The sequence below is a fragment of the Harpia harpyja genome, chromosome 5 (assembly GCF_026419915.1).
Source record: "Harpia harpyja isolate bHarHar1 chromosome 5, bHarHar1 primary haplotype, whole genome shotgun sequence".
Classification (NCBI taxonomy): Eukaryota; Metazoa; Chordata; class Aves; order Accipitriformes; family Accipitridae; genus Harpia; species Harpia harpyja.
Genome location: NC_068944.1, coordinates 35,810,984 through 35,829,728, shown reverse-complemented (window position 1 = coordinate 35,829,728; position 18,745 = coordinate 35,810,984). Strand labels below are relative to the sequence as shown.

The window sequence follows — 18,745 nt, the reverse complement described above, 5'->3', positions numbered from 1 at the left end:
TGTGAGCGTGGTGAGGCACTGGAACAGGTTGCCCAGAGAGGCTGTGGATGCCCCATCCCTGGAAGTGTTCCAGGCCAGGTTGGATGGGGCTTTGAGCAACGTGGTCTAGTGGAAGGTGTTCCTGCCCATGGCAGGGGGGTTGGAACTAGATGGTCTTTAAGGTCCCTTCCAACCCAAACCATGCTATGATTCTATGATTCCCGTTGAGAGGAATGGAGAGGCAGGGCTAGCTTACGTCTCTGAAGTTCCACTTGTAGCACACGCAGCCAAGCTGAACAACAGGCTTTTGTGTGGAAGTAGCAATATGTGGAAGACTTTGTATGGACTTTATTCAAGTGTAATTGATTGCGTAGTGTTCTTCTGGGAAAAGACAGTATTTAGCTTGTCTCTCATTTCTCTCATTCTGCTTGCTTGATCAAAAGGATATATCCATTTTTACTCAAGCAGGTGTTGGAGTACTGAGATATGACTAGGGTTTCAAAGTTTGTTTCCCCCCACCCCAAATCTCTAACCTTAATGTTGGACTGCTGAAATGAACTGTATCCACAAGTAACTGTTGAACTGAAAAGTTTCCATGGGCTGTTACAAGCCAGGATAGACTCTGATAATGTATGCCAACATAATGAGGAGCGAATAACTGCCTTATGTTGAATGCTTTTACAAGTCTGTCATCTTTTCCTCTCTCCCAATTTTTACAGGAAAATCATCAGCGTGTTTGTATCTTCTTTGATTATGCAAAACGTGGTAAAAACACTGCATGGTCCTATTTTCTGCCAATGTTGAATCGACAAGATCTTTTCACTGTGCATATGGTAAGTTTTAAATGAACCTGTCTCTAAAGATGGTAGAGAAAAATGCTGGTTTTATTTTTCTTCAGGAGTTTTTGGAGTTTGAAGGTAAACTACTGCCTGGACTGGAAAGGTTTCCTCTTGTAGTCTAGATGAGTCATTCTTTAGCTAAGCTTCACTTGACCACATTTTAGAAAGAAAAGTTACATTGTTTATTGACACTGTTTTTTCTGGGAGATTAGAGCAGGTTACATGACTAGAAAAATAACTTTTGTCACAACTGCCAGTCAATGCTGCTCATGCTGTACAAATATTAGAATTTAAGTTCTCATCCTGTGAAAGGGAAAATATCTTTACCTCGATGAACTTATTCTCTCATATGCTCAAATTAGTACAGTGCCGCTTGAAATCTGCTTAAAACGGTTTGTAAGCATACTGGGGAAGAAATAATGTCTGCTGTTGTGGTGGGTTGACCCTGGCTGACAGGAAAGCTCCAACCCAGTTGCTTGCACAGTCCCCCACAGCGGGGCTGGGGAGAGAATTGGGAGGGCAGAAGTGAGAGAACTCATGGGTCAGGATAAAGACGGTTTAGTAAGTGAAGGGGAAAAAAAGGTGTGTGGGGGGTGGAACCCTAAACAAATCCAACAAAAAGAGGTGATGCAAAAGCAATTGCACAACACCAGCAAACTGATGCCCAGCTAGTGTATCTCTGGTCAGCTGTCCTGGCTGTGTCCCCTCCCAGCCTCTTGACCTCCCACCCAGCCTACTCACTGGAAGTGTAGAGTAAGAAACAGAGAAGTCCCTGATGTTGTGCAAGCACTGCTCAGCAGCAGCTAAAACATTGGTATGTTATCAGCACTGTTTTGGTCACCAGTCTAAACCACAGTATCATATGAGCTGCTGTGCAGAAAATTAAGTCCTTCCCAGCCAAAGCCAGTACAACCACGTGCGTTGTATGGTATCTGCTGTGCTTTGAGCAACTGGGTGCTGCTGGTGTATATGGAGTAACTTTTCTGGAATTCTTAATATTCTTCTGTCGTCTGTGGTAAGAACTGCCCATTTCATCTCAGCAGGGTTTTTTCCTTTTTGGGGAAAAATATGGTTGCATTACTGTAAATTCCTAATGGACACCATAGTTTCCACCAATAAAATTTGTATTATGGCTTGAAGAGGGAGAAAACTGCATGGCTATGAATTGTTCTTCACTGCATATGTTTGTGCTGGCATGGTATGGTAGAATCAAATCAGTGGCTCAAACTACAAAACCACATACCTGGCCTGCATTATGCTGTGGTGGCAGTACTGGCGCAAGGAATTCCAGGCAAGTCATGCTGTTTGCCCTTAGGTGTGGCCAGTGCAACTGTGTTTGGGGCTGTGCTGCGACTTGAACAGTGAGCTGGCATGTTTTCAAGAAAAATGTCAGGCTTGATTTTTTTTTTTTTTTTTTTTTTTTTAAATCTGACTGATTCACTGCATGCTGTGGAATCAGGTTACTTGGTGCTGCTGAAGGAGAAGGCTGTTGGGGTTTTTTTGGTTGGTGGTGTTTTTTGGTTTTTGGCTTTTTTGGCAGTATTGCTGCTGAAGACCCATTTTGCAAAACTGCAGTCGGAGCAAGCTCAGACAATATTAACTTCTCAAGTATGCAGCTAAAGTGTAATTTTTAGACCTCTGCAGTGCAAAATAATTAGTCTCCCTGGAATGGTGGCTTTCAAATGTGTAGTACAGAAATTTCTATGTCCAGTATTTCTCTGCTCACAGATGTGTTATTCAGATACTGTTTTCTTTAGGTACTGCAAAAATATACAAATAACTTTACAAGCCACAGAGAACCTCATGTGATGTGAATCCGCTTTAAGACACTAAGTTTGCTCCCTTATTATTATGCCTTTCAGTACTGTTTGTGCATTTTTTTTTTTAAAACAGTTTTAGTTTTGTGTTGTTTTTGTTTTTATTTTTCCCCTCCTTACTATGCACACTAGAATACTTTTGATGCCACATCATTGCATCTGCATAGACAGATAAAAATACTTGTCCTCTGTGTCCAGGCTCAAATTCTGCTAGGCATGAATGGTCTCTCATTTAGGGGCCAGGTAGCAGCTTTAACTCAGGATCACGGTAAGCTGGAGATCTAATATCTCATATTTTAAAGCTGAAGGGATTTTAGAGGGTTACTTGGCTACATTCAGAAGTGGATTTGACATATTTCAGTATAAAAATAATTGTTCCAGACTCTCATTCATAATCCCACTAGAAATCAGTGGTGGTGGTGCTGCACATCTGAATGCAGTATAGTGGAAAGGTGCCTGGAATAGTCTCCTCAGTGCATCATGGAGCTGTATGCAGGCAAACAAACCCTTACTTCAGTAGTTTCTCAGTTAGACTGCCTCTTTATATATAAGCTGGCTCAAATGTTTCTGCAAATAAGCTGCAGGCTGCAATGTAGAGTTACTTCAAGCATAATTTGGAAAGGCTGGCATAGAAATATGCTCTTGTTATATGTATTCTTGTGCCATAAGCATCATGAAAATTCTTAACCTGACTACATTTTTACTCCTCAACTTCATTCTTAAATTCTGCCTTTCCTTTGGTTTTCTGCTCTTCTTTTTCTGGGATTGAAACTTCTCCCTTCTTGAAGATGACTTGCTTCAGTTTAAGTACAAAAAACTTTAATACTTTGCAATCATTTGTGTTGGCATATGCCATGGTTGCTCAAAGTAAGTCTGCTCATCTATGTGTTAGGCCATTAAGTGTCTTACTGTTGATGAATTTCTGACTGTAATAGTGTCCTACAGCAGTAGCCCATTGATAGCTCCCCTCCACCCCTTTCCGAGTTCTTAGTTGGTGCCTTGTGAACTTCATCAGCTGCAGGTATCTGGTAACATTGTGAAAATATACCGGTTATTAGGAAGTAGAAGCAGCAGAAAGCTGAAGAAACAAAATTACTAGGCATGAAGAGTCCCCTATATAGAAACCCTGTAGATTTCTGTAAGTGGCCATCTTTTACCTAAACTTGGTTTCCAGAGCTTATAGGACTTCTCACTGAATCCTGAAAGTGCTGCATTTGAAAAATCTGTTTATTGCATTCTTTTTCAGGCAGCAAGAATTATTGCCAAACTGGCTGCTTGGGGGAGGGAACTTATGGAAGGCAGTGACTTGAATTACTATTTCAACTGGATTAAAACTCAGCTCAGTTCACAGGTAAAAAGCTACTTCTGTTTAAATGTTACAGTGACTTTGGAAACTTTTTTCAAGAATATGAATATATAGATGCGGAAACAAAAGGTATATTTTTTAAAATGAAATTTTACTCTGTCACTTTTAAAGCTAAATATCCTTTATTCAAACACATAGTTTTTAACTTAATATTTTATATTATCTACTCTAGTGCTTGAAATAAATTAAAAATAAAATATAAGGCATTTTGCCTTTTCTGTTGGTTAACATTGATTTTTCTTCTGGACACTGAGAAAACATGGGATGAAGGTTTTTTGTCTCCCTGTATTGTTTTGTTTCTCAGAGCTTTTTACTGGTAAGAAAATCACGTGGCAGCAGGAAGTGAATATCAAAACTTTCTTCCAGTTTACTGTAGTACAAAGCTTTTGGTTTTAGTCCTGTCTCTTGAAACTAAATAAATCTTGACTTATTTGGACAGTATTTTTATGGCATTAGCTCAGTATGAACTGCTTACTGCTGGCTTGTCCTTCAGAGATGAATCATTCTCCTTTGTATTAATTTTTGGAGATTTTCCCTTCAATCCTTATCAAAACCCAGTGATATGTGATTCTTTAAGGTAGTGTTGTAGCAGAAGTAGATTCTGGAGAGCAGAGAAACATTCAGTAGGTTTAGTAATGGTACATTTTTCATAGTTTTCCAAACTGGGTTTATTAAAAAGGAGTTTTGGTTTTTTTCTCTGGAAGAAGAATCTTAAAGTTGGGATTTCCTTCAGAAAGATTCAAGAGAACAGTTTTCAAATTCTAAGATGATGATGGATAAAAGTCTTGAGTAAATCCACACTTAAATAAAAAAAAATTAAATCCTGATATACCAGGTTCAGCTCCAAGCATATTCTTGCAGACATGATGGTGTGTGTGGGAAATAAATACAATATATTATCATAATATATTGAGCAGGAAAAGTGTCTATAGATTCTTAATCTTTTTATGACTAGAGGGATCAAAGAATTGTAAGAAACTTGGTAACTAACAACTGTTCTGTAAGGGTGAAGGACAGCTCTGATTTTAAACTTATATTTTTTTGCTAGAAACTACGTGGTACAGGGGGTTCTGTGGAACCAGGAGCAGTCTCCACAAGTGATGTGAGTATATCTTTGAAATCTGTCAATTTGCTATTTGGGGCAGGTGATACCCACTCCTTGGATTAATGTGCCGAGCTGTTCTGGTATCAGTAATAGAAAGAACTTGGAATCAGAACTGTACGACAACAGAGTGCCAGGTGATGGCGCCAAGAAACAAAAGTATTTTTAAAACTGATTTCACAGAAAATGCTGGCAGTGGAAGTATGTATTTTGCAAGTTGGTTTGGGTTGTTAAAACTGTAGATGTACCTAGCATTCTCTTTGTTAAAACTTGAAAAAATTATATGCAATTAATTTAGTATTTGAAAAATACTGTCTGTTTAGCACTGAACTGTCAGAGTTGTAGAAGAAACCTGAGACTAAGAAGCTTTTGGCTCTTGCGATGTGCAGAACTTAGAAAGGGCACATCAGATATTAAAGCTAACATTGCCCCTCAACCTCTGTAGCATGAAATTACAAGAGTGCTTTCAAAGCTGTAAACTTTTCATATTTGAATAGCTTGAATTCAGGGGAAAATGGATTGTCCTTTTCGCATCAGTATTTATTTATACCAAATTTCATGTAGCTATAATGGCTGTTGAGCTTGGAGATGAACTGCGGCAGTATAGCAAATGCAAGTGATCATCATAACTGGATTTTCTGTTTTGTTGTGGCATAACAAGGCCATTTATCATAGCTTCTGAATGTGGAGTAGAATTCAGTTTGGTCTTTTGTTCCTTTTGCAACCTGAAAGTGTTCACAGTTTTTCAGAAGACTTAAATATGAAGCTGGAATTTGTTTTTCTTCTAAATCTAGTCATCGCTTTAGTGTTAGCTTCCTGTAGAGGAAAGCCTCTTAAATTACCACCTGACTGGGGTTTAAAGTAGAAAAGATGAAAGACTGTTCGGCATGACCATAGAGAGGGGGTAAAATTATGGCCTGAGCATAGAAGTTGAAGTATTTCAGTATTTTGTGTGCAGTTCCGTGTGCCATACCGGTAGGTTTTGTTAGGCTGACAGCCCTTGGTCATATAGCCTTAAAAGAGTAAATAGTTCTACAGCATGCATCACCACTCATTATGGAGCTGTGAGCTCTTCTAACTTGCTTAGAAATCTGTGTTCATTGTACTGTAGCACTGCAGGGATTTATCATACCACTGCAGGGTCCCAAAGCAGCAGAACTGATAGTGCAAATATGTTCTAGGATAATGAAGTTGGGCAGGTACTGTCTTGACTTTGTTAGTGTTCTGATTTCAGATCTAGCTTGTGCAGGATTTCCAAGCAGGTCCTGACTAATTTATTTCACAGTAAATTAGAGATGCATTTGTAGTATTTTACACAGGAAATGAGGGCTGGGATCTATTATCATATTTCAATTATAATAGTGTTGGAAGAGAATGCTTTTATGACAGACCCTTTAAAAAGAAAACTCCAAGTTCAGTAGTACACAGGTTGGTGATGCAGATAAATTAATACATTATTTGGGGCTGGAGGGCTGTCGGTGTGTTTATACCTGTTTTATTCGCATGGTGTGCGAGAGTGAATACCTACTCAGGGAAATGAATGTTCTGTATGATGATTTGGGCCTAGATGTTCAGACTCAGTTTTTACATAAAGGTCTTAATCTCTGATGAGAAGGACAGAATTAATTCATCTTTATTTTAAATTCTGTTTATTGTCTTTTCTTTTCATGTGGGATTGCTTAACTTCTTTACTCCATTAAATGTTTGAAAGGTTTGACCTTATATTATGTGAGTGATCTACCATAAGACTTTCAAGACACTTAGTAAAGAAAAAGGCTTATAGAAAATAAAAAAACTCCAACATTTTATCAGCAGCATATCTCAGTATTAGTGAAGATAATAATGCCAGAAGTTGAGCAAGAAGAGAGAAGAAAATGCCCCTTCTGTTGTATCATGAGATCTTTCTGTCGTGGTAGTGGGAGGGACAATGTTTTGGCCAAAACCTATTTTTGAACTGCAGTGCATCTTATGTGTTACTGCACAGAAAACACATGCTTTTAGAGATGAAAAGCTGTTTAATGATTCTGTCTTTGTGACTGTTCATATAGTAGTCTGAATGAAAATAGGATTCAGTGGTGCATCTCTCAGTGTCTTCCTGATAGGAAAGTTTTAGTCTTATTATTCGTTTCTTAGCAGAGTATACTGTGCTAAGCTTTTAATGAAAAGAAGAAAAAATTAAAATGCAAAGCTAAACTTTGAGGATGATTTTGCATACTCATTTTTCTAATGGTATTTTTTTGTATAAATATACATCTCATTATGATAAGCATGGTACTTACTGTGTGGCACATGCATAGGAAAATATATAATTGTAATGACAACACTGCTGTTTTGAGTTGGAGAATGGGAGTGGGTAGAACCTGACTTCAAGATTCCTTTTTCTACAATGACCTCTAGCAAACTTCTTCAAGCTTGGTAACCAGTTTGCTGATTTATTTCCCAAAGTTTGCTCAATGGAATAACAATTGATTCTGTGAATGAAAGGGCTCTGGCAGTATAATCAAACAGGAGACAGCCTTCATTCATAGATACTGAAAGAAGGCGTGTTCAAATGGGCTATAAAAATCTGTTATGGTAATGTAAAATGGCATCACTTGTATAACAATTCTTTCGTATTCAAAATTCTTCTCCATTTATATTTTGCTTCCCACCTTTTCTTGTAAGATTTTTTTTTTTTTTTTTTTAAATAGGGAAATGTAAGGCATTGTAAGAGTGAGCCTGTTTTAACTTGGGAAGTGTCACTGAAGAGGTGTGTGGTGAAGTGTGCCAGTAAAGCCTAGTTTGGAAAAACTGAACTTCAGCACTTACTACCTAACTCTTCCTGTAAGAAGTGATGTGTTCTTCTTTTCACCCAGAGTTCCCAGTATGTACAGTGTGTTGCTGGATGTCTGCAGCTGATGCTCCGGGTCAATGAATATCGCTTTGCATGGGTAGAAGCAGATGGAGTAAATTGGTGAGCATTTATTTCAATTTATATGGATATACTTGCACTTACAATAGCATGTTCCCCAGCGATCTCTTTTGGAGTAGAACTCTCTTGCAAAAGACAGCTGCTCTGAGTACAAAACCTATTTTTTTTCAAATGCTAATATAGTCAAATAGACAAATGAAACTTGCAGATACAGGTACCAACGTTGAGGCTTTAATGCTACTTTACTCTTCAGGAAGAACTGCTTAAATAAATATCTGAAGGGGAATACAGCCATTTGTCTTCAGCTGAAGATGCTCTGGTTTTTATTTAATAGAACAAGGACTAACAAAATGAGTTTCTGCTAATCTTCTTTGTCTTTCAGTTTGGAGTTGTTCAGTCTGAAAATATTAGTGAAAAGAGAAACACGTTCTAGAGCTAAGCTCAAATTTTTTGTTTTCCACCTATGGCTTCAACTATTCTTTTATCCAGATTCTCTTCATAAATAGCTCTGTATGAGGCTAGGATGTTGTCACTCATCTGATTTAAAGAATTGCTTGTCTATAAATAATTTTTCTGCCATGTGTGCCTCTATTGGGGATGGTGGCTATATGACTTGCACTTTAAGAAAAAATATCCCTGTACCCTGAAATGGAGAAAAGTCAAACTTGCCAGTGAAGTGAAAGTTCAAAAGATGTTCATGTGTGTCAAGATGACACTGTTGAAACAAACTTTTTCACCAAGGAAGCTTTTTAATAAACTGTTAAAGCATAACAATAAGCCAGCATTTCAACAGGTTTGAATTTGTCTTAATTTTGATAGCAATGATCTTGAAAGTAAGTTGTTTTTTTTTTTTTTTTTTTTTTAAACTGGGTTAGCTTTTTTTGGAATGGACCTGTAAATTGCATATTAAATTTTCAAAACTTCAGCTGAACAAAGCTTCTGCATGATTTCTTCTTGGAGATAGTGTGATATTATTTCTTCTCTAGCAGTGCTTTGTGTATCTGTGATGTGTTATATCTATAAGCTGTTTTCTGAGAACTCATTTGTTAAATAATGACTACTTCAGCTCATTTCAGACACTCCTGTGGAGAGATACAATTAATGAAACAAGTTCAGTTTGTGTAGATTTGTCCTGTCTGTTTACTCCTTCTCTTTCATAACTCTGAAGGAGTAACTATGCGTTTCTGTTTCTCCTAGAATGACAAATAATGCTCTAAACATGCCAGTAGAAAAAGAGTCTTGGTGAACCTGAAGATGGATACAGTACCACATCAGTTCACATGGGAAAAGCTGCTTTATGGCTGTAATGCTAAGGAGGAAATAACTATGTCTTTAAAAGATGGCTTTCTGAACAAGCTGCTTGTACAATGATAAATACTGGCGCAGGATACTGTGAAGCGTGTGTTGTATACTCATTCTCAGCAGCTCTTTCCAATAAGTTCCTGTTAACCATTTCTTTTAATGTTTTGGGTGGAGCAATGCAATCCATGCAGTCATTATTTAAAAATTAAATGTATACTATTTTTCAGTATCATGGGGGTCTTGAGCAACAAATGTGGTTTCCAGCTCCAGTATCAGATGATCTTTTGTGTGTGGCTGCTGGCATTTAGTCCTCAAATGTGTGAATATCTCCGTCGGTATAATATTGTTCCAGTGCTGTCAGATATTCTTCAGGAATCTGTCAAAGAGAAAGTAACTAGAATCATCCTTGCAGCATTTCGGGTAAGTGTCTGTTGACTGCAATCACACTGTGCTTCTCTCTCAAATGCGTAGGTCTCCAATGTTGCTGATGCACAGCTGTTTCTGCTAGACTGTTTCAGTAAACTGTATTGAAAGCTTAATTCTCCTTTTTTTTTTTCTTTTTTTTTTTTGTGAACTGAGTTTTGTTACAGGTAATAGACATGCTATTACAAGTAATAGATGTCTGCTATTCAATGTCTTCTTAAAATAAGGTTGACTAAAAAAACCTATGTTAACACAGGCACTAGTGATTTCTGTTCTTTAGTTCAAGATTCTTTTTTCTACTGGTACTAGTGTAAAACACTGTAGTTACTAATACCTGATAAATTTTGCCTTGCAAAGCTTTAGTTAGAAATATGCATATGTTTGTCCAACTGACTGACTTAGAAATTATTTTTATCTACTAGTCCAAAAATCTTTTCTTGGTGGCACTGTCAAGATGAATGAGAATATCCATGTAAGAGTGATTAGTTGACTTACTGTGTCCATGTTACCTGAAAAATCACTGGTCCTATTTAAGATAATTTGGAATAACTGAGCACCGAGGCTTGATGCTTTCATTGTGAGAGTACCAATTTGTGTTCATGGATGCTGATTGCGCATGTGCACGTAGTTTTACGCGTGCTTGTCAAGTGTCTTGTATGTAATACAGGAATGCTGTAAACACTTGTAATCCTGTTTTTAAAAACAGGACTTGGATCCTGAGTAGGAGATGTAGATCTTGGAAACTATTTTCCTGGGTGTTGATTGTGTTCCAGTAGTAGATGTTGCAAGCAAATTAGGGTGGGAGAGGGGAATTGTTGCTTACTGACTCGCTGATCAGCAATAATGAGCTGTGTGAAGGTGCTTACTCTGTGACTTAAATGGTCTCTCTAGCCAAAAGCATCTGCCACTTTGAAAAATTTCTGAATAAGGTAGATCATAAGAATATGCTATTTATCGTGTCGAAGGAGGTCAGTGGTGTGAGGTATTCAGTAGGGGGTATTCTTACTATGTAGACCTCTAGATGTTCTAGTGTTCTTTAGGATCTTAATGTTAGGATTAAGCAGGGACATATAGCAAGACAGCTTGGAAAAAAAAAAAAAAGTCGAGGGGCTCAGCAGTTCATATCCAACTTCTTCCAATTCTGAGATCATAAAAGTAGGAGAAATAATTGTTAGTTCTTAGATTTAGTGTGTTTTGCAAGAGGAGACAAAAACGAAGCCAAGTTCTTTTAATAAATAAAGGCTAAGAAAGAATAAGATGGTTCTGTTACAGGCTTCGGGGAAATTAATTTAGCTGTTTTCTTTCTCCAGCATGCCATGAAAATGAGGTTATAAACTGGCAGGCAGGAAATAATACATTAGAAATTAGACATCAGAGCTGTGAGTTCTGAAGCAAAATTAAAATAGGTAGCAGAGGCAAAATAACCCTCTTCCTGTGTGAGAGGCCACAGTATCAGTTTATGGAAAAAAAAAAAAAAGGTGAATTGCATAAAGGACAGGGCTTAATGATTTCTCCGATCATCCCTACTGCCTGTGCATTACTGAAGGTATGCCATAAGTCTTGACAGGTTGCATATGTCTTTTCTACTACTCGATTTCTCCAAATTTGACCTGTTTCACCTCTTTGGCAAGTTAATGGCCTGAAGTATGTAATTGTAATGTAATTTTTGTCTATAAAGCAACAGGTATTGGGTACTTCTGTCTACTTTGAATCAATTACTTTCTCTCTTTACCTATTAAAATGTTTTTTCCTCATTTTTCATATTTTTATTGTCTTTTTTGTCTGTTTCCTACCTGTAACTCATTTTGTATGTTAATTTTTTTTTTTAATCACAGAGTAGTTTACTGATCCATTCTATTTAGTCATGTGTTCCTGTTTGTACTTTCTTAACATATCCTTTCGATTTCACTATAAAAAGCTTGAATATCTCTACTATGGTATGAGATAGGTAATAATTTGGAGTAGCTTCCATATCTGCCTATAATTCTCTTCACTGGGATTTCTTTGGAAACTTTATCTACCTGTTTATATACCTACTCCTTGAACTGGTTGAATTTTGTCTTTTAAAATTCATTATTTGTTCTTTCGCTCTCATTAGTGCTTCTAAGTGATTTAGCATTACTTTCTGTAAATTGCCTTCTACTTCTCAGTTCTTTTACTGAAATAGAAACTTTCTTTTCCTCATTAAAGTTGATTGTACGTAGCCATTAAAAGCAGTAATATGACTTACTTTCAGTATGCAAGTTTTAAGGTTCATTTGCAGTGTTCTGCCTTAATAACTAATATGATGTCTTATATCTTAGAAACCTTAAGTGTAATGGTTCTGTGAAATGAGTGATGCAGTCAAATTCCTTCTATATGGTTTCACTGCTTATTTCTGGTAGATGTTAGGGCTTATTTATATGAACACATGTTCTGTTTGTTAAGGACTTTGTCTTTTATATGGAATTCGTGTTTTCAGCTTTATCAAAAAGTGCAGGTGGCTAGCTCTGATTGAACAACGTAATTTGAAGCTGATTAAATTGAGTAGAAATGTAATGAATAAATGACATTGGAACTTGACTATTACATTCTGTGCTTGTAATTCCAGTCTTACCAACAAGCTTCTGTTTGAATAAAAAATGTCTAGATGGAATATTCCCAAATTCAAGAGAAACTGATCTAATCCAGACCTTTTTCTTTTTTTTTAAGGCTTTTCTGCTTTATACTATTGCTGCACAGAAAGTCAAAATGATAATCCCAGATAAAAACAGTTGTTTATGGCAGAGACTCTGGAATTTGGGATATAAGCCTGCCCTTTTTCTTTGAATAGTCTTTGTAGTCAGTCCAATTTGATATGGAAAATTATCAAAGCAGGTGAATTAATGCTTTCTGGTATTGAAGGTAGCATACAATCTAGGAGGAAAAAGGTCTAAGTGACCTAAACTTGAATGCAGTGGTGGTTGTCCTTTTCAGCACCTATGGTTGCATTACTTCTACCTTGCAAGACAGAGCCTTTTTTTTTTTTTTTTTAAAGTTCCTCTTTATCTGCTGTAGTGGCAGATATTAATACTCCTCCTGTGTAGTAATGTTAGTTCTATGCAATTTATGCTACTAAATGTAGGGTAAAGCAGCCACTGTGTGGTAGACTCATGCTTTGCTTCTTTGAAGAGATTGTTTTGGGAAGTGGTCAATTCTGTCACTTACTAAATTAAAAAGTGCCAATAAGAATTTCTTAAAAATACCAGAAGTAGTCTGTTCTTCAAACAAACAATAAATAAATTTTTACTTTCCTAGAATTTGTTAGAGAAATCTACTGAGAGAGAAACTCGCCAAGAATATGCTCTTGCCATGATTCAGTGTAAAGTTTTAAAGCAGCTAGAGAATTTGGATCAGCAGAAATATGATGATGAAGACATAAGTGAAGATATCAAATTTCTATTGGACAAGCTTGGTGAGAGTGTGCAGGACCTTAGGTATGCTTTGCAGTGTGAACTTTAAAAAAATGCAATTATATGAGCATTGAAAATTTTCTTTTCTTTTTTAAGTCTAAATAATGTACAGGATTATGATACGTAAATGCTAGTTGATAATGTGGAGCGTACAGAGATGCTGGTTGTATATATAAGTTTCCTATTCTAAGTGTTTACAGGCTGAATAGAAAACCTTCACTTTTTGGGTGTGTGATCTTTGTAACTGATAAATTGTTAAAGGATTTCAGATGGCTCTCATAGGAGTTCCAGTCTATGCTGAAGACTACCGAATTAGAATACATTTTGCTGTCCAGATTAACTCAAGTTTTTTCTAGTGTTTACCTAGTTCTTGCTCGTGTGCATAAATTGAACTGCACGTTGTAGCTCATGTCAAAGTTTGAATTGGATGAGAGGCAAGTACTGGGTTCCTTGGTTGGCGAAGTTAAAACCTAGAAAACAGGCAAAACAGCCAGTTAAATTCCCAAATGCTGTGGTGGTGTGGCTTGGGTTTTTTCTCTGTGTTTTGTTTGGGTTTTGGTTGGGGTTTTTTGGTTGGTTTTTTTGTTTGGTTTTTTTCCCTTCAGGAATTGAGTTTTGGGGTGGATGGAGGGGTATGTTTGAAAACAAATTTTTCTCTTGCCTTTCATGCCTTATTTTTAAAGTGTTGAACTCCAAGACAGGGAACAGTTCTTATGCTCTGCAGAGAGCTGACTTCCAAATGTGTCACAGCAAGTTGTGCTCCAGCTTTGTGTGGCTAGGGACAGGCTTGGGCATGCGATTCAAACTCTGTTCATAGAAGCTTAGCCAATATTTCATTTAGGTCTTTTGTGTTGCAGCTCCTTTGATGAGTACAGTTCTGAGCTCAAGTCAGGAAGACTGGAGTGGAGTCCTGTACACAAGTCTGAGAAATTTTGGCGGGAGAATGCTGTACGACTAAATGAGAAGAATTATGAACTACTCAAGTAAGTTTTCAAGTCTTTAGTCACACAATTCTTTAATACTTTCTGTGTTTAACTGAACCCATATCTAATACAGGTTTTACATTTCAACATGAAGTAATGTCTAGAATGAAAGCAAGTCAGAACATCTTGCTATTTTTAGAATGTATGGCCTTACTCATCTATGGTTCATTTTGTTCAAAAGCAGAATTGTTTATTTGCTTTTACTCGTCAAAATATATTGATGATGATAGAGGGAATACCTGTAGCTTAACTTGCATGCAAATTTGTGCCATTGACTCCTTTCATGCTTTCACTTGAAAAACAGCTATACTGAGGTAATTAAAATGTTTTTACTATACCTTAGTCTTAGTTTTGTGTTGTGTGTTGTTGTTGATCTGAGTAATGAACTCCTGTCTTGAATCCTTGGGAGTTGAAAGTTGTGGCACTGTTCCATGGAAAATCTGACTTGCAGCATTATGTTGCAGTCTGTCTATTTTGTCTTGGGACTGTGTTTGGTGCATGTAAATTGTTAGATGAAGTGAAGCTGAAGCTTATCTTTCCTTTTGGAGTCAAGGACTTATTTGCTGGCTTATGAAAGTATGTACTCAAAAGATGTCTAGGTCTTAAATAGCTTGTAGGAGCTCTTAGTTGTTTAACTGCATTGTCATTAACTGATAATACATGGTGTCCTTCCTGTTCAGTATTGGCTAATAAGTGCCAGACCTAACAGAAATGAGGAGGTCGAGTGGAGCATGTGAGATGTTAGAAGGCGTGGCAAGAGCAAGCTGATCCTGAGCTCTATGTGCATTTCAGTCTGCCCTGAAACCTCACCAAACAAGTCTGATAAATTCCTCCCTGAGGGCATATTCCTAAATACGTAGGATTATAGACTTAAAAATTTGAGATGCTGCCAACTGCAACATGAAGTTGATGTTGAAGCTTAGTACTTCCTGTAGCAATTGCACTGTTTTACTGTACTCATCTCTCTTGGTTCTGGGACTGTTAGGTAAATTTATTGTGCTTGTGCTGCCACAAAGACAGTGATCTACAATAGTTCCTTTAAAAAAAAACAACCCCAAAACAAATACCCCCACCATCCCCAAAACCAACCACCTCTCCCACAGTGTGGTGGGGAGATTCTTGTACCTCAGAACTTCTCTTCTGCGTTGTAAGACGTGTGACAGACAATCCTTTCTTTGCTTCAAGCCATATCATTTTATTTCCCCTTATCTGCCAGCTTACTTGTTTTCTAGCTCTAATATACCTAAGCTTACTGTTAAGCTTACTTTTTTTTCCTGCCTTCCGCCATTATCGACTTCTTAAGCAAGTGATGCTGGACTTGTATTTTGTTCAACAATATTGTACGGATATTTAGTGAATTCTGATTAGTGTTATGGTTCAAGTTTCTGCTCCTACTTCTTGTTCAAATTAGGAGTTCTTTTAAAATGAAAAGTGCTTCATCTATCACCTTCTGGCCTCTAGAGAGGTAGTGGCTGTGATAATTTAATTTTACAGAATGTTCTTTTTTTAATTCCAGTTGAATTTTTAACCTACCTACCTATTTCAACTTGTTACTAACTTTCTGTTATTAGAACACGTTTGTCATCTCACTAAATGTAGATGAATCTAATTTTCCAGTGATCTGTATGTTTGACCTTTTAAACTTACTATTAGTGCCTAACCTTCATATCTGTGTAATTTCCCCCCCCCTTCTCATTACTGGCTAGAAAAGTGTTACTGGTAGCTGTTTTCCACTAAAACTGATTAAACTACTTCATTAAAAAATGCAGACAATATTAAGAGTTGAGGAACTGTTTTCTAATTCTTACAGCTCTGTATGTCTGTTCATGCTAATAAAATAACTAATATATAAGATTGGAGTCAATTACAAGGTATAGCTTTCATCATCTCAGTCTTTGAGTTAGGACAGAACTGCTTTTTAGACCACAGCAGCTGACTGAACAAGTGATGTTTTTGAGATAAAGTTGATGGTCTTGAACCAAGAGAAGTTCACAGTTGCACAGACCAAAGAACTCAGTGTGCTGCTTTGTTCTCAACTGCTAGGATGCCTTTTAATTTTTAAATGACTCTGTATAACAGTGTTCTGCATAAAATTCTGCCCTTTTTGTCCTTCTGTCCTGCATTGAGCCAGGCTACCGTTGTAAGGTGAGGGGAGGAATGGAGTTGGGGAAAGGCTGATAGATAGCAGGCTTGTCGTATCCCCCTTGCTTTGTCACGAGCAATGTGGCCTTACCGCTTTCTGAATCCATAGTGCAGGATCCTGAGTGCAGGAGCTGGGAACAGCGTGCAAGCATGACTGGGGTCTATTGTGTAACAGAAGCAGCAGCATCTGTTGGCCTTGTGTAGGCTTTGTGTTTGTGTCCCACCCCTGTCCCAATCTATAAATATTTATACGTTTGGTTAGTACAGTTATCTTGAACTCAAAACTTGTTGATGTTGAAGCCAATGTGTAAAAAAAGGAGATATTTTGTAAATCTTGTTTATAGGTATTTGTAGATGTGGTTCACTAAACTCACTCTAGTGAATGCTTTTAATAATTCTGTTAATTAAGGTGGGATCTCCATTGGTTTAAGTGCAACTGTGCATTCGAAAAAAGTTCTATTTTAGCTTTGCTGTTTGGGTGACTTGTAAAGCATTTCTATGGTTACAGGCTTTGTTATTTTAAGTTATCAGTGATTTAAACAACGATGAAGAAAACCCAAAACAACCAAAGAACCCCAAACCAAAATCTAGGACTTGATTGTCTCAAATCCTTTCCTAGAATCCTGACAAAACTTCTGGAGGTTTCTGATGACCCACAAGTGCTGGCTGTAGCTGCTCATGATGTGGGAGAATATGTACGACACTATCCCCGTGGGAAACGGTAAGGAAAATGCCAGTATGTTGTTACTCAAGAGACTAGCTAATATACTAGAGTATATACTTTGCCTGTGGATTTTCTGCTTATTTATATTAAAATATGCTACATAGGGATTGCAGGTTATGCTTAAGTTTAATTCACTGGGAAGGTGAGAAAACACTAACTAGATCAGATGAGAAAAAACACACTAGATCTTTGACTTAATATATTTCAGTGTCTCTTAACAGTGAAGGGAACCTATGTCAAAAGAAGTCCTGAATAAGTTGTTTAGACTAAAGCAGAAGATACGCACCAGAAGAAGTTGGAAGAGCTATCAAGAATTTAATCAACTTACCATTTTTACCCTCTATTATGACTATTGGACTATAATTGGACTTACAGTAGGGATGGACTATTTCAACAATGATTAAGTCTATTCTGTGACTTAAGACTGCTGAGACAAGATTTTTGTCACAATTGCTATTGTAATTTCAGTGATGTTAGCACAGATTCAGTTATCATTCTTCTATTTTAGCGTGTTTTCTTTTAGCTACACAACTACACATTTTGATGAAAGTGTTAATTTTTATTGTAAACCTGAATTCCTGTCAAAATATACAGACAGATATTGCTATATTTTCTTGCTTTGTTTTGTTTTAAAAACCTGTGAGCAAAGATATTTGCTGAATAATTGTATCTCTAAGGTAAGACCACCACTGAAGCAGAAAAGGGCCTTTGGTTTTTGCAGGAATCATGCTCATCAGTCACCTAAAGGGACATGTGACTTAATTTTTGTAGCAAAGAAGTGGTCTGTTTCTGGTTTCTGCATAGGGTTTAATGGGTAAGACGAAAATGGTCTTTTAGGCTTGTTGGGAATTTCATGAACACTTCTTGTGCAGACTGCTGTCTTGACAGTAGTAGAATCATGAACAACAGACTGAAACTTCATGCCGTATATATGCTAGAAACATTTGTTCGCTCTAGAAGGACAGCCCTTGTAGTCTTGTAAGCAACTTGAACTGAAGATATTTTTAGATTATTGGAACAAATTAACAGTTTTCTAGGTCCATTAAGAAAGGTCAGAGGTGTTCAAGTGTGTACCATTTGTACTAAGCAGTGCTGTGTATTTGCTAATTAGCTGGTGTCTTCCAGAAGAGATTTCAGACAACTGGTATTTGGAGGGAGGCAAGATATCCTCCAATAAGGTGGAAACTCATACTGCTGCCTACAAATGGCAAAGCTGAAGGACTAATACTGGTTGCTCCTGCTTTGACCTGCCCTTTGTCTGAAACCATTTTATTAGGTGTTTGCCATGATTTTTAAACAGCTTGCACACATCTGCCCAAATGTAGCATAATGCTTGGGCTAGTATGGCCATGCAGTTGCTGGACCAAAGCTATGAAGTCGGATGAGTGGATAAACAGGACCTGTATTTCTCTGTGTAGTTGGGAAAATGTACTGCTGGCAGGACCACAGCTCTGCACAGCTCCCAGGCTGTTAAACCTATTCAGAAGTGCATCAACCTTCAAAAGCAGTGGTCATCAGCAAATAAGAAGTGTCCTAGATACTATTCTAACCCACATTTCTTATATCAAATTCTAATACTTTAGCTGCTTTCTGGTTACAGACTTGGTTTATTTAGCTTTCTGTTCTGATGGACAAACTAAAATGCCTCAATCTTTCTTTTAAAGAATTTAGTTTGCAATCCAGTGTATTGTTACGAAGTATGACTTCAGCAATTTTAGGACTAAAA

The 18,745-nt window shown here is 37.2% G+C and overlaps 1 protein-coding gene across 3 annotated transcripts in view; it reads left to right on the top strand.

The window, feature by feature from the left end:
• ATP6V1H (ATPase H+ transporting V1 subunit H) overlaps positions 1-18,745 on the top strand; it is a 50,918-nt gene that overhangs the window by 15,430 nt on the left and 16,743 nt on the right. For all 3 annotated transcript variants that reach the window (XM_052787414.1, XM_052787415.1, XM_052787416.1), the window contains exons 5-12: positions 699-812; positions 3,882-3,986; positions 5,050-5,103; positions 7,959-8,056; positions 9,544-9,736; positions 13,016-13,194; positions 14,028-14,153; positions 16,915-17,016. In XM_052787414.1, coding sequence (XP_052643374.1) covers positions 699-812; positions 3,882-3,986; positions 5,050-5,103; positions 7,959-8,056; positions 9,544-9,736; positions 13,016-13,194; positions 14,028-14,153; positions 16,915-17,016 — 971 coding nt within the window. The remainder of the gene's footprint in view (positions 1-698; positions 813-3,881; positions 3,987-5,049; positions 5,104-7,958; positions 8,057-9,543; positions 9,737-13,015; positions 13,195-14,027; positions 14,154-16,914; positions 17,017-18,745) is intronic.